Source organism: Falco biarmicus, chromosome 3, assembly GCF_023638135.1.
Source record: "Falco biarmicus isolate bFalBia1 chromosome 3, bFalBia1.pri, whole genome shotgun sequence".
Classification (NCBI taxonomy): Eukaryota; Metazoa; Chordata; class Aves; order Falconiformes; family Falconidae; genus Falco; species Falco biarmicus.
Window position 1 is genome coordinate 55,918,159 of NC_079290.1, and position 16,289 is coordinate 55,934,447.

General features: G+C 41.0%; 1 protein-coding gene across 5 annotated transcripts in view; it reads left to right on the plus strand.

The window, feature by feature from the left end:
• The window catches only part of OSBPL1A (oxysterol binding protein like 1A), a 78,467-nt gene that overhangs the window by 22,775 nt on the left and 39,403 nt on the right, over nucleotides 1-16,289 (plus strand). For all 5 annotated transcript variants that reach the window (XM_056333583.1, XM_056333586.1, XM_056333585.1 and 2 more), the window contains 3 exons: nucleotides 554-679; nucleotides 1,836-1,917; nucleotides 4,544-4,650. In XM_056333583.1, coding sequence (XP_056189558.1) covers nucleotides 554-679; nucleotides 1,836-1,917; nucleotides 4,544-4,650 — 315 coding nt within the window. The remainder of the gene's footprint in view (nucleotides 1-553; nucleotides 680-1,835; nucleotides 1,918-4,543; nucleotides 4,651-16,289) is intronic.

Here is a 16,289-nt window from a genome sequence, read left to right on the forward strand (position 1 = left end):
TGTGGTCCTGGACAACCAGCTCTAGGTGGTCCCGCTTGAAGCGGGCGAGTGGGGGTGGGGGCTGGCCCAGATGACCTCCAGAGGTCCCTGCCAAACTCTGCCACTCTGATGTAATGAACAAGAAAATAATCTACCTCTTAATTATGATAGCACTTCCGGTTTTGTAAACAGTTTGTCACACATAAGGCAGCAGACTTTGTCACAGGGATCTTGCTGTCTGAATGGAAAACCAAAGATGCAGAACACATTCCCTACAGTCTTTTCTTAATTGGTGCAACTTTTTTCTGTGTGACTTTGGGTAGGCTGAGGGGTGGGTTATGTTTGTGCTTAAAGTTTAATCAGATAAGTCTGTGACAGTCTGACCACAGAGTATCTCATCTTCAATACAGGTAACCATTTTTAATAATCTTATTTTCTGCTTATTAAGATGTCTCATGTTACTAATTAATATCTCACATCAATCGAAAATTTTGATTTTTTCTTTTGCATGTATGCTGTTGCCTTCTGGGGATGACCTTTCAAATGTGTATTAACTCTGGGTTTTTTTGTTCAGAGTTGGCTGGAAGCAATAGAAGACCACTCTGCTTATAGCACTCATTACTGCACACAAGAACAGTTGAGTAGTGATGATGAGGAAGATGATACAGTATCTGTTACAGATCTACAGGATACTTTGAAAGTATGTCTCAAGTACTTACTTGGCTCGTGCATCTAGGCTGTTGCAGTTTAGTATTGTTGTGTGTTGAAATGCTTTAGTGTACTTTCAGCTAAAATTAATGATTCTTTTGTCCCATGGATGCATAAGTGCTGCTTGTATTTGTACTGCTTACTGTCATGTACTCCTGTTCGGACTATGTGTAAAATTATGTTAATCTACAGCTAAAGGGCTGTGGTTTTCAGTTTTACCAGCACTTACTGCAAGGTAGACAGTTGCTTGAGATTTTCAGCCAGGAGAGGGAGCCTTGTGTACTCTATTTGGTGACACCAAAACTGCAGGATAACAAAAATACCCTTCAGCGATCTCTACCTCTATAAAGCAGGCAATGGAATGGCTTAGAAATGAACCTCAGGTCACGTTAGATGTGTTGTACAGTGATCGCAGAGACCTGCAATGGAAATGAGTCTTCCTTGATAATTAGAGCATTCAGTCTGTTTCTTGCTTTTTGCCACACGTATACTTCTAAAAGCTTTTACTCTAAGGAAAAGTTGACACTGCCATGCAAAAATCTTTATGAGACTGAACTCCAAGTGGCTTGTACCATACCTTTTGGTACAAGAACTTGAAGTGGTTCGTGGCAGAACAGAGACGGGAGGTAGCTGGTGCTGGCAGTTCCCAGCAGCCTATGGAAGAAGATGGTATTATCTAATAGATAACTGTCTCCAAGTTCAAATGCAGGCTTGGAATAGGATCTTGGGGTGTATTCCTGCATGTCACTGTACTTGCTGTACATCAGTTAACCTATGCATTTGTTTACTTTTGGCCTCAGGTTTGTCAAAGAACAAGCATTGGCTCTTCTGGGTTTTCAAACTTTTTAATAAAAAAGGGGAGGAAATGCAAAAGTGGTACATCCAACATCCTTTGGTGTTTGGTTTGCTATGCTAATTTAAACAAAAGCTGGTCAGCCATATAATGTGCATAAATCTTCTGTTTGCTTCTGTGACTTTAGAGGGACTTCAGGTAATTTTTTTCAGATTTAATGTATCTGTCACTGGGAATCTTTGTTAAGTTTTAATGCTCTCCAAATTTAAACATTTCAATATAGTTGATGGAGAATAAACATACACTTCCCTCGGAACAAGGCATTTCTGAACTAGCTATCCTTGCTGTCTTTCAGAAAGCACAAGCATGCCAACAAAGACTCAGTAAAGAGATTTCGGATTTCCTTGCAATGGTTAAATCTTTGGATGCTGCAAAAGGTAAAACTTATTCTTCTAAAATGCAGTTTGTTAGCAGGCAACTATTTTCTTTTAAGCAGCATGTGCTTTAATCTGAAATTAAATTTTCAGGAGCTTGAAAATATAGGATTGTCTTCCTCATTGAAAAAGCTTCAAATAAAGTAACATTATAGTAACTGCTAAGAACTAAGATTTCAGATTTGGAGAAATGACTAATAAGTACATTTATTGAAAGCAGCTTTCTGTGGCTGCAAATGTGAAACTGCCATTAGATACAGTGCTTACTGAGTACTATCACATAGGGGTTTGCTTTGAAGGTTTAAAAAGAATCTATAGTTGGTAGCTTATTGCAGAGCATAAGTGTCCCCTGACAGCTACAAAGAGCTAGCTGTCTTACTCAAAAAAAAAACTTGTAGTGAGTAGAAATACAATGAAAGCTGAGGCATGATAGACAGGATGTGAAGTGAAATCACAAAACTATACAAGGAACTGGAGCCATGGTGTGATGGAATATATTCCACAGACTTCTGTGAGTTTTATGCCAGATTTGAACTTCTTGGGCTTCATTTCTATATAATAAATCTCGATGTGTACCTGGATTTTTGAAGCATAACTGCCAAAAAATAGCACAGGCATCAGGCTGTTAAGAGTTTATAACCGGTTTCATTTAATGTCTGAAACATGTACACAAGTTGCTCATGTACTAAACTAAGGAGTTCTGTAAGAGTATGTAACTGTTGTTCCTTGTGAACATGAGTCCTAGTTACATATTGTGACTAAAATTTATGAAGCTCAAACTAGACAACAAGTTGTTTATCTGTACAAATCCTAGTCTGTAACAGAACAAGTTTCAGGTGGAAAAAAATTCTTCCTTTTCCATCCCTGTGGCCTCCCAAAAGGAGTCTAACCCCAGCTTTTTCTCCATATGCTACTGTGTAAGTTACTGCATGATGTTAACATATCTTGCACTAACTGAATTCTTACCGAATTTTTATTTCACAAAGAAAAGTAAGGTTTTATAATACATATGAGTGTTTTATTGGGAAGCCTTTGTAATTAATAATACAATAAAATCTGAATTAGTGACAAAAAAAGCAGTTTGAAAATTAGTATGAGGTGGAAAAATTTCTCTTGGGTAGATGTAGGGGCAGCTTCTCTGACCCCATATTGCTGACCTGAAGAACTAGTGAGGATACTCACTACTCTCAAGAAATACACAGCTTGAGTAACCAAAACCCATAGTAAAGCAAAACCAGATACTGTCTCTTTCCTAGAAACCGCTAGTCTTGGCCAATAGCAGGCATAAGTTCCTGTTTTCATCCTAATGAATGTTTGTGACTTGACAGGTCAGTGAACTGTTTCCACATTCATGTGCAACTTCTGTGGGTCTTAACAGAGAGAACTGCTGCAGCTCTCCCAGTTCTCACATTAGGTTGATGTGGTATCTTTAAAGTATTTGACTCCCCTGGCTCCAGAAGAATGCAGATTTCGAGTTAAATGTTCTTCCATGTGGAACATCTCCTAAAAGCTTTTGAGTAATAAAAAAGGCTACCTTAGGACCTGTACTGACTCACTGTGCTGCCCCTTCTTCTAGAGGTGCTAGCTGTTCTTGATAGCTGCTCTAAGTAGAGACTCCTAATTCCTAAGTCAGTAGTGAGATGTGGTATCAGACACCAATTAGTGTGTGGATATGTACTGTATCTTGTCCTGCATGAGCAGTATAAGTTGCAAAATATTCAAGAACTGTCACTGCCAGACTACTTAGTCTATATTGTTATGACATCAACTTGAAGCACCTGTGTTACTAAATGGTGTCAACTGATCCTGGAGTCTGTGGCCTCTAAATGAACCCTTATTTTAATTGTAACAAGTATGCTTCCTGAGAGAATAGTTTGCATGACTTCTGAGGAGTTGCTGCACATCATAAATCTTCAAAGATGAACTCAAATATTAAATAACTTCTACTGGCTGATTGGGTTATCATGGTTTTCTGCTGGTTCTAGGCATGTAGCTGCTGCTATAAATGGTCACAGAAGGCAGGATGTGAGGTACTGTTGCCCTGCAAGCAGTGCTACTTATCCAGAAGATGAGTCCACTAAAATAAGATTTCCTTCCCCTTTTATTGATCAGTGCACTTGTAAGTCTCCATCTATTTTTTCAAACCTAAATCTCCAGCTGCACTGTGGAAAATTTTTTCTGTTCTATGTAATACCGTGGCAGAAGGCAAAAGGAGCTACATTTCTCACTTACATTAAACCAGTGCAGTTTCCTTTGTATTTGAATTCTGTCAGCTGGCAATTCTGAGGCTCTTAGATCTAGAAAGTGGTTAAAAGGAGATTGTTGCTAGTAACTTTCCAGTGTGTTGCTGTCATAGCTTACTACCTCTGTTTTCTAAGCCATGCTGAAAGAGAAACTTGATCCATTCATGTGCCATTTATACCAGTACTAGGGAAAGAATGCAAAAGAAAGAACTTATGTTCCCTCGGTGCTACTTTTCCTTGCCGTTTCCTCACACAGATCTTGCAGTTCACCAGCCTTCCTGTAGGATATGAATGTTATGCCTGTATTACTTGGAGGAAAAAAATAATTAAAAGAATCCTGCAATTTACAGTGTCCCCCTAATGCTACTAATCTTTTGTGCTTTCAGGAATATCTTCTCCCCTCCTGCAAAAAGTTGATGTGGTCTCTGAAGTATCCCAGGAAACATGTGAGGCCCTGGCTGACTGCCTCAACCTATTTGCAAAGCAAGAAGGGGTATGTATTGTGCTGCATGAGTCTATAAAGGGTTGAATGGCTTAGTATATTTTGCTAGTTCCCTGCTTACCTGTTACAAAAATAAATGCGCAAACACATAGATCTTCATATTGTTGGTAAGCTGTCCTTTTGCATGCTGAATGTGATGAAAACTCATGCTTTTAAAGAAAGAGTAGCTAAGTTCCTCTACAAAAGGATATCTTACTATTGAGTGTTCAGAAGAGACACAGATTTTTCTTACAAACTACTGCTTCTAAGGTTCAAACTGAATGCTTGAATTCAATAAGGCAGTTGCTTTGCTGATTTGAAGGTTAAAATGTTGAGATTTTTTTTTTTCTTGTACTGGCTAACTGAATTGTTGAACAATACTGCTTCTGAATTTGTTTTTCAGACCATGTGCTTGGTGGGTGTGCAAATGCTATCTATTGAACTTGGCTTTCCCAGTGACAAATGTATGGTGTTAAACATCATGCAAATGCTTCAATTTGCGAATGTATGTCAAACTGATTAATTTATGGGGTAGGATATCTGGTGTTTCTCTCCCCTCTTAAAGATACCTTAGTCCGTGGAATAAACTTGTCTTCCTGTATTGTAGTAACAGTAATCGCTTAGTTAGGCTTCTGTTGTCGTCAGTAAGCTGTTTCAAAATGAGGTTTGTGTTGGTGCTGTTAGTCTTCCAGTTCTTTTAACAGTGAGCTGCAAACACTGGCTCCATTGTCTAGGGCTGGTTTAAGATACATTTTTTTTTTTTCCCCTCATTCCTTTCCAATTCTTCTTGTCTTCAGTCACGAGTCTTCTAGACTTGCTTGAGTCAAACTCTGGCAGAGTGGAACAAGCATTGCTTTTTTACAGTGAGGGTTTTTTTCTTTAAGAAAATCTAATATTAAAGTTGACAGTTCCATTTGTGGATGAGGGGGAAATTGTTACAACAGTGGGTGTATAGTGTTAGTTAGTATTCCTTAACTGTGTTGGCATCTTGCTTCAAGCCAGACTAAAATAGCTTTCCAGAGTAGAATATGGCAAAACATATGGTGAAATTGTAATTTCACCTTACTTGAACTTGAACAGTCTCAGTAGGTGTTGTAGAGGCCTTACTTTAATCTGGAAGCACTAGGTTTCGGCACAGAGGGATAGGCTGAGGTGTGAACTCAAATTTCCACCATAGCTAGTGAGATCAGTTGGTCATGACAAGGCAATGTGATTGTGGAGAGTTTTGCGTCTTGATATTTTTAAACTTAAAACTATTGCAATTCCAGAATGTAATATAGGCTTTTAAAGATGCCATAAGCTCATGAGGGAAATTACAGCAGCAATCTCTTCCTAAGACTTGAACCTTTCCAAAAAGTTACGTTCCTTGAGCATTACTGTTATTGAACCCACAGCATTTGGGTTTGTTGTCCATTGTAAGAAAAGGCCCTGTTTTTTGCCATTCAGTGTTGATTTCTAGGCTGCAGTTCTGCTGGCATCGCAAAAACAATATATTGGGTTCTGTATTGACAAGTGATAGGACCCCAATTAAATGCTTTAATATTCCTTCCAAGTAGATAAGTATCAAACTCTAATATAAAAACACTTGTGTAAAGTACTCTAAAAAAAAAATTATATATCTTTAGTGTTTGTTTCTCTTCTGATCATGATCCTCAATAATGAAGTTAAGGCTTAGGTGTTGTCAATGTTTGGGACCAACTTCCGTGAATGCTCTGGCAATAATTGGCTGCTGTCGACTTGAAACTGCTGAATGACCTTCAGGAAGGATAACTCTGCAACTGTTGTCGAAAAGCTTCTTTCCTGCCTGTCCTGTTGTCTCCAGGCAACTGTTTGACTGCAGCTTGTCTTACGGGGGCTTCCTGTGAGTACAGAGGAATTAATTGCTCCGTGAGACCTTTCAGTTGTAGTGTATGTGTCCCGTGAAATCTGGTTCCCTCTAGGACGAACATTTTCTCAAGCTTCTTGGTACCTTTTTTATCTTGCCACTTTAAGGAGAATTCTTTTCCCTATAACTTAAATTGTCAGCATACCAGAAGCCACTGTTTGACTAATGAGGGGAGGCTGGGCTGCTAGCTTCCGTAAGGATAACCCCAGTGAACATGCTTTGTCTTTTAGAGAAAACTTCTTTGTTTAGCATTGCCCATTGCTGCGCTGTGTAAACTGTAGCGTAAGCGTGCAGCCTGCAAATGGAACTGCTAATGCAGCACTAAAGAGGAAAAAAAAAGACGGCGAGCTCCAGCATCCTCCGCTTGCCTTAGAAATGGTGCATGAGCGTGACCGGGGAACGCTCCATCTGTCCGGTGCCGCTCCTTCCCCCAGCGCCGCTGTCCGCGGCGGCGGGGACGCTTGCGAGCGGCTGCGGGACAGCGCGGCCGGGTTCCTCGCCCGGGGGCGGGCGCTGTGGCCCGCTGCGGTGCCGGCTGCGGGAGCGGGGTCCCCGCAGCGCCGTGCTGGCCGCCACCCGTGCCGGAGAAGGCGTGACCTCGCCGCCCCGCTCGGCGGGAGCTGCTGCGACGCCGCAGAGGGGAGCGGCGACGGCGCTTCCAAAAATAGGCCACTGCGGCGGGGCTCCGTGCGGGGCGGCCCGGCGGGCTGCGGGACTCGCCGCGGCCCATGAGCGGCGGGCGGATGGCCCGGCCCCGGCGGCGGGGCGGGGCGGCAGCGCTCGGCCTGTCGGGCCATTTTTAGCCGGGCTGGGAGCGGGCCCGCCCCGCTATTTCGGGTCGGCCTCCTCCGCCCCTTCTCCGTGCCCCGCGCTCGGCGGGACCCGCCGGCCCTGGCGGGGCGCGGGCTGCGCGGCGGGCGCCACCCCCCGCCCTGCCCGGCCCTGCCCTGCGCCGCGCCGCGCTGCGCGCCCTGGTGCAAGGTGAAGGGGCCGCCCGCCGCGCTGCGCGCCCCGGCACCTCCTGCCGCTGCTGCCGCCGCACGACTCCGGGTCCGCGGTAGGTGCTGCGCGCGGGGGACCGGGTTTGGCTTTTCCGTGTGGTTGGGTGGCTTTTTCTCTTGACATTGGGATGAACCCTTCAGAGTCAGGCGGAGATGAGCGCAGATACTTCTTGCCGAACAGTTAAAACATGTGAGGGGGAAAAAGGAAGATAATTCGATTGCTTTAATGTGAACATTTATTGAGGCGTTTGTGTCGGAGATCGTACCACTCGAAACGTTTTCTGCAGTGACTTTGGCACAAGGTTAGTAAGTATTGTTGCAAACCAGGACTTCCCTTGTACTATGTCTAGCAGATACCAGAACCTGCATTCCAAGAGCAGTTGGATTTTAGTATTTTTATATAGTTGTAGGAGAAGTTTAACACAAGGTTTCTTGCACGCTATTATCTCTGCTAGATTTTCTGGCTGAGTTTGACATTTATCTCCAGTACTTGAGCTGCCAGCACTGAAGCTGTATGAAAGGTACTCTTTAAAGGAATCAGCTTTATTTTTGTTTTAAACTTGCTTCTTCATTAACTAATGCTAGATAAAGCATGCTGATGAGTATACTGGCTCTTCTAAGTTTCACTTTTACTATCAAAGGTTATATTTAACAGTAAATTAAAAGCTCACATTGCATGAGTTTAGAACAAATAACAATTGTAAACTGACTTCATTTGTAGTCTGATCTTCTTACTTTGTAGCTAGTGTCATTCCTTCCTTTTTTTTTTTTTTGTGGGGGGTGTGTGTGTTTTTGAAAAGGGCATTTGTTTACAAGCTGATGAAAAACCTCAGCAAATGAGACAAGGGATTCAGGAAAGGTTTCTTCATTTCTTGTTTTAAATGGGTTCTATACTCAACTAGGGAATCTGTCGTAACAAATTAAGCTTGTCACTTTTAGAGAAACTTTAAGGTCAAAATGCTGTGGGTCATAGTCCTTGAGTTTAGTTAGGTTACGCCATGGTAGAGATTATCTCTTGCATATATAACTGATGTACTATAAATAAAAAAATGCATGCAGTTCAACTAGCAAATATTAATCTCTAGGAGTTCGGTGTACTGCCTTAATTTGTTTCATAATTTTTGGAAATGTAATTGAATGTCCGAGGGTTAGATGTGGCTGTGTGTGTTCTTGTGAATGAATGCATGCATGCTCTTTGGGATACAAATAATTGTCTTTTAATATGTGTCTGGTTTGTGGTCTGGGAGACATGTGTGGCTGTTAAACTTAGACCTACTACCTTACTGGATTGTGAATGAAGAAGGTGCCTGTAAACTGTGTCCAGGTGACACCTTAATAAGACTTTTTGTTACGTTTCCATGTGGAGGTGAGGGGAGCAGTGATGACACCCTGCAGTCAAGGGAAAACTATTGATATGGGCACCCTGGGCAAATCTGTCTAGAAAAATCCTGGAGTCCATCAGCAGTCCTTTTTTCTGCCACCTGGCAATGCAGTCAGCTATGCTAATCTCTGTAAGGTCTAGGGAGCCTTCGGTGTGTGGGAGGGAGAGATGAAGAGGGATGAGGGACTCAAAATCAGGGAAGCTAAGAAAGAGGTTAATTTTGTGATTTCAAAGTTAGGTCTGGGGATGGTGTCATGGCTGACTGTTGTACTAGACCTAGAACCATAGAGTCTTTAGCCCCTCAATCATGGCACCAGTACCTGTGTTTCTCTGCTCTTTTCTCCTTGAGCTTAGAAACAGATGACAGCCTTTTCTGGTTGGTTTTTGGTGTTGGGTTTTATTTTTTTTTTTGCTTTCTTTCAATCATTGGAGCACAACAGAGCAATTCTGTTGTCAATTCTGTTCTGCAGCTCTTGCTTGAAATAGTGGAAATCAAGGTGAGACCTCAGTGTGTCAAGGCCTGTAGGCAATGCCCCAAACAACTGAAACACTGTTCAACTTGCAAACTTGGGGAAAGGAGAGTGTTTTCCAACAGCTGATAATTGCACTCATCATTGATAATTGTTGAGAAACTAAAAGTGTGTCTGCACCAAGAAAACCTGTGCTGGCTGTATGCATTTCTGACTTGTCCCTATTTCTTCCCCTCCCCTCCAAATGAGTAGAAGTGTCCTAGAAATACCTAGTGCACCTTTAATCTTGTTTGAAAGTAACAAGTTCATTGGAAGGTTCTCTGTGCTCAAACAGGTGCCCAGGTAAAGATTGGTATTTTTCCCTTACACAGAAGAGCATGAAATATAATGCGTTACGGGTCATGTATATGCATGGCATGTGGGAGAACAAAGCTACCGACAGGAAAATCATTTGGCAGGTGGTTTCTCCTACTAGAATGGTGGCAGGTCTAGTCATGCCTTGATGATTCTTGCTGTGCTCATTTTTGGGTCCTGTATATGCATGTGTCTTTCATATGTACTAAAGCTCTAAAGAGAAGCTATTCAAATCAGAAGAACTTGATAATTAAATGTTTGCAGATGGCATAGTGTTCTTGCTCTGGAAGCATTTTCTTTCTGCCACTGTACTGCAGGCTTGCAGATAGAAAACGAACTACATGTCTGTGAAGACACTGTCCTTATCAGCACTATGTAAAGGAAGCAGTTTAGTGAGTCCAAAGTGTCTAGGAAATAGGGGAGTTAAAGAACATAACTTTTTTTGAAAGACTTTCCTAGAGCAGCCAAGACTGAATAGGTCACCAGAGTGGGCAGAGAAGCTAAGCAGCAGCTTAGACAGAAGCTTGTTAAAATAACAAGTACTGGGATTCCATTCAGGGGAAAAATAAGTAAGTATTACTGCTTTTCTTTTATTAAAGGGTATTGTGTGTTGACAGAATACTTAAATTTTGAAGCAGTCGATAAGATCCTTGGTTAAGTACTGTATACAGAAGGCTTCTGAATGGTAGACGGTCCTGGCTGACACAATGACACTTGGATGTTACTGTAGGGCAAAAGATGAATGCTACTGGTCTTTTTAGCACAGCAGGGTCCCAACTTTTGGGGTTTGGTTTTTGTGTTATTGTTATTTTTTTTTCCTTAAGAGTGTGTACTTCAGAAGTTAACAGTTTTCCTTGTAGCTGGTGATATGGTTGCCAGTAGATTATATTCGAAGTTATGTGCTAATATCTAGCAACAGTGAAACTGCTGCTGACTTGGAGCTCTACAAGCCTACATGAAAGCTGGTCACACAACTTGTCTGAAGGCATTCTCCACTCAGTACTGTATTGCCCAATTTGAATCACACTGCTAACCTGTTCTTGCACTTTCCAGAGTGGATTAATACTTTTCAAAGCTTGGCTTGTAGGTGTGTTTTTTTTCTTGGCAGTTGTTAAGCAGCCTTATGTAAACTAACTTGGAATCCATTTATGGGCCTCTGGGGAAACAGAGTGTAAAAACATATTAGTTTGAAATGAGACTCCTTCTCACTGTGTTTCTGCAGCTCCCATTCTGAGGTTTACTTCTGAGGTTGTCTACAACTTGTTGGGGGATTTTACTTTTTAATGCAAAAACATGGAGAAAAGGGGCTTAGATGAGGCTGTAGGGGGGAAAGATCAAGCAGCAACCAAGTTTAATAGAATAGTACTTGTTATAGTAAGCTTCTCAGATAAAAATTATGTTAATAGAAAACAGAATTACTATTTGAAAAACAGTGCTGCTGTCTCTAAGCTAATAGAGGAACAAAAAAATACATAATGTGGAAATTTTCTTTTGCTACTTACTGCTATGAAGGTATTGCTCTCTTTTTTTTTTTTTTTTTTTTTCTTCATGCTTGGAAAACAAATTGGAGTGGGAAGGGTACATACTTTTATTCTTCTAGTTTCATTGTGATTTCATAATGGCATGCAAAGCTGATCAGGACGTTTTCAGTGTTCTTGCTTAATATCTATCTGATGTGTTTTGTAAGAATGGATGAACAGCAGAGTTCTAAAATTCGCTAGCTCCCAGACAGCCAGTGTATTGTCACTTAAGGTCTGTTAACATTTCAGGAAAAAACTGAAGCAGCAAAACCCGGGATTTAAGGCTGAACCTCTGCACATAGCACCATACTTGTTAACTTTGTTCGCAGGGATTTTTGCATGCTAGTGTCTGAGATACATGACTGCAGTGGCAGTTTGGCTGAGCGGTCTGTCTCCCAGCTGCATAAAACATCAGAATGCTGAGCTCTGTAACTGCAGTCACACACATTTACTAATTCACTGGAGATATATTTTTCCTTCTTGACCTTTCTTTTTTTAAACTTAGGGGTTTTATAATGCCGTTTTTCCTTGTAAAGCTGTTAAAAGCTAGTTTCTTAGAATAATAATTAAAAAAATTATGTCTACACATGTAAAACAAACTTCATTTAGTCTGTCCAGTATTGGATATTAACACTTGCTTTTGAGGGAGATAAGTTATTTAATTTTTTTTTACCCATACATTTTGTATGATGTTATTTAATGCATTGTCTCTGAGTAGCAAAAGTAACTTAAGGCTTGACCGAACTGTTGTCAAATCATCTTAAATTCACCATGTGGTGGGATTTTTGGTGTGTTTTATTTGACTTCCTTAAATGTCAATGACTTCAGATCTATTGCCTTTATGGCTTAGTAGGCTGTCCATGTGCAGTTGTGTTAGCCTTTCCTTGAATAAAGCATGTTGACTCAATCTAAACTTACTTCTCTGCTGTTCTTTGCTGTCTTTTTAGTTGTTGTATTTTAGTCACTTCTGGTTACATGAAATATAGGGGTCTTCTAGCTATGAAGAATAAAATGGATGATCTCCTGTTTAGACAGTACTAGTATGAGGGTGTGTTATCTATTTTTTTTTTTCCACTTCACTTGGCCACAGTCAGGGCTTTTCATCCAAAACTATTTTTTTTTACTTTGTTTATTGAATAACTCTTCAGAGCTGATACCATTTTGTAATAGAGGTAAGCCATTGTGGAATTTGACCTCTTGTCTGATTTTTAATCTCATGAACCGAACATGTACTTGATGGCCTCTATCTCTCCTCCACGCAGCCAGTGACTTTAAAAGCTTTTTTGTTTTAATATTAATATTCAGGACCGTGTTATCTCTGCTTGTTGTGCTGTCCCGTAAAGAAATGCATCAGTGTAATGCTGGCTGCTGAGTCACTGAGGTTATCACCAGAATTAGTAAATGGGCTGTGCTTAGAAAGTATTTGTACTGAAAATTAATCACTAATATTACAGTTTTCCTTGAGGGTACATGCCAGGCCTGGTCATCAAGGAACGCTAGTAACCTCTTTCTCCAGAGTGCTTGTATGGTTCTTAACATCACCCCCTTTTAAATGCAACAATAATATACTTTAAATGTATTCAGTGTTATGTACAAATGGGGGAAATGCAGGCCTGTGATAATCCTATAAGGATAGTTGATCAGCACGCACAAAACAAATGATGCTCCATTTATAGTAAAAAGCTGAGCTGAATGTTGCTGCAGAGGAGTGGAGTGGTAAGATAGAAGGCCTCTTATGAATAAAGCATATCCATTTGTTGTGAATATCCTGAAGAGTCCAGTATAAGAGGATGTCCAGTTCTGATGTAAGAATAACCCTCATCTGAGTATGTCATCTTCATGGAATGCATTTGGGAATTGACACCTGTGATGCGCTTACTCTGTTTGCATAGCTCGATGTTAAGCCACTTGTAAGGTAAATGTAGACTTATCAGTGGTTTTGAATAGGAATGTTTTCCCTCCTCTAATGCTTGTCACTGCTACATTATTAATTTTAAAACTTGGACATCAGTGTGGTAACTCTTGGATCCACGGGTACACTAGGAGATTTTGAGAATGGCTTTAACGCATGCCTATTTGAAGGAAGTCTGCAGTGTACATCATACCATAGGGGTGTTCCTTAGTTTAGAAGAGAATAGTTTTGTCGCAGAAGCAGACTGTAAACTTTTTCATCTGGCAGCGGGAGTTTTCTGCTGACAAAACTACGCTGCTTCCACAACATAAGCTCATTCAGATATTTGGCCCGTGACTAGAAATACAGTTTCCTATTAATCTCATAATTTAATAGTGTTGCTATTTTTTGAGTCAAAAGCTATAGTGAGAGAAAGGGTAGGGAAAAGAAAACTACTCTTGCCTTGTCTGGAAACATCTGCAGGAACTTGGAGGGTAGGGTTTGAACAGATAGGCATGAACTAACGGGGCACAGCCATACACAGGCATTTTACCACTGTGGTGCGGAATAATCTTAAGTTGTCGAGATCATGGTATAGCTCCTCTAGGTAGTGTGATAATCCATATATGTCAGTAGCTGGTACCTTTCTGGAAATGCCCACAAGATTATCAATTGTGGAAACATTCTGTGCTGTGCGTGCAAATTGGATTGTCTATTGTTCCAGTGAAACACTTTGCTGCAAGGTCAGACAAATCAAATTGAGATGAAAATGAGCTGGCTGAGCCTTTAAGACGTCTTGAAACTTTGGACAGTTGCATCTGTGCCTATGGATAGCAGAAATCTAGTTTTATCTGACCAGTATTCTCTTCCATCTGAAACCACATTTCAGGCTAAGGGCTAAACTGTAATCTCACAGGATAAAAAAAATGGAAATAGTTGAGCTTGGCAGGGACCTCTGGAGGTCCTCTGGTCCAACCCCTCTGCTCAGACAGGGCCACCTAGAGCTGGTTGCCCAGGACTGTGTCCAGATGGCTTTTGAGTACATCCAAGGATGGGTACTTTACAACCTCTCTAGGCAACCTGTGCCAGTGCTTAGTCACCCTCATAGTAAAAAAAGTGTTTATTGATGTTCAGAGGGAACCTCCTGTGTTTCAGTTTGTGCCCATTGCCTCTGGGACTGTAAATGGGCACCACTGAGAGGAGCCTGGCTGTGTTGTCTTTGCACCTTCCCTTCAGGTATTTATATAGATTGACATCCACCCTGAGCCTTCTCTTCTCTAGCCTGAACAGTCCTCAGGCATCCATGCAGTACTGCATCCAGGCAGTCCTGTCCAGTAGTTCTAGACAATTTCAGTGAACCATGTTCCACAGATCAGGCGATAACATATGGTCAGTGCTTTTTTACTATTGTCTTTGCTCCCACGTATAATTTACTGATGCTAAAAAGAGATATGTCACGCCAGGCTGTCAGATCCTGCTTCAGCTTGGCGTGGGGAGAACTCTTGGTGTTCCTTAGACTTTTATCAAATCTACCTTCTAGTTTTATTTTAGAAGCCAGTGGATTTTATTGGAGAAGTTCATAAAAGAGCTTACTAGAAGTTTAAGCTAGGGCCACTTCTTCCTCTGAAATGTAGATGCTACTTGGATTGCCTATCTGGGAGTAATAAACTGATTTATCAGTAAATAGCTTTGCTACAGTGTTAAGCATATATTTCCAGGAGAAGTGGGCTTGTTCTACCTATTCAATTCATCTTTAGTTACTTTTTGCACAAGGGGGGCCTGAGTAGCAGTGAGTAATATACTGCATTCTTGCAACAGAGGAAGTAAAACCAAAAACAATCCCCCCCAAAAAAACAAAGCAAACCCCCCCCCAAAACCTAGCCACCACTAGATAAGGGCAAAAGTGGTTGAGATCATTCATGAAGAGAGAAGATCTGTTCCACTGAATTTGAATGCTCGGATTATCTAGTTGTTCTGCATGGCAATGATGGGTGTTCTGTTGTGTCTCCTTGTAATATACCAGTAGGGATAACGGTAGTGGTTTGAGACTAGCAATTATTTATAACAAAAATAAGAACAGAGCAGCAGTATTTCAGATCTCATTCACAGTATGCAAATGTATTTTTGCTAATTTGATCTGAGGTGGTGAACTTTTTGTTTGGATTTCAGTAGCCCAAAGCATGGTTATCTGTCTGCCTAACTGCTGGACAAACTTCCATATGACATATTCTAATTTCAGGAAATATCTTATCAGCCTGCCCAGGGCTTAGCTGATGTCTGCTGGCTGTGGCCTGCTTAGGGACAATTTTCCTCTGAGACACTGTTCTGTCCTTACCCCTAAGAAGAGACAAACTCCTTAATGCTGCAAGTCCTCCTAAAATCTGAAGTATAGGTGAGATTTTGGCATGTGTGTGTCTCTGTGAAGTCTGATTCTTTAACACTGGAAAGTTGAGAAGAGCATGTTCTGGGCAACAGCAAGTGAGAATGCTTTCCAAGGTGGGTTTTGTTTGGAGATCAGAACTCTAGCACTGCATTGTGAAACTCACCGTTGACTTCTGGCCTGTGTAGACATTCAACTTTTTTCATTTTTAACTGGTTTGGTTAGCATCCAGAATGAAATAAAAACTAGCAAATAAGACATTTGAGTTGTCCATAAATGCAGAACAACTATACAGCTTGCGTGTTTGTTTTGGAGTTGCTTTTTAATAAAACTTGTCAGTTATTTTTCATGAATAATTAACAAGGATCCCAATAACGGAGCTTGAAGAACAGACAACCAGCTTCAGAAGTGTTAATTTTTTTAATAGGAAGCTGGTTTCACTCTGAGTCACTAAGAGCCAACAAAAACAGCAAAAACATGACAGTTGCTTCAGAAGATAAAACATTAATACACATGCATTTGCTGTGATCCAACTGGGAAGAAGTGTGGGGGAGAGAATACAAAGGGCTTGATCAAAGAAATCAGTTGTGTATACCAAAAAATACTTAAAGGAAGTAGTTAGAGCAAAACTGCCTTAAAATCTCTTTTCAAAACAGTCCTTAAGAATAAAAAGGAAATGTTTCCTGTGTGTGTTTTTAAGAACCCCTGCATCTTAAAGCCTGGTCTCTCTGTCTGTGGGACTAGTTAACTTCAAAGATGTCTTGAGTCT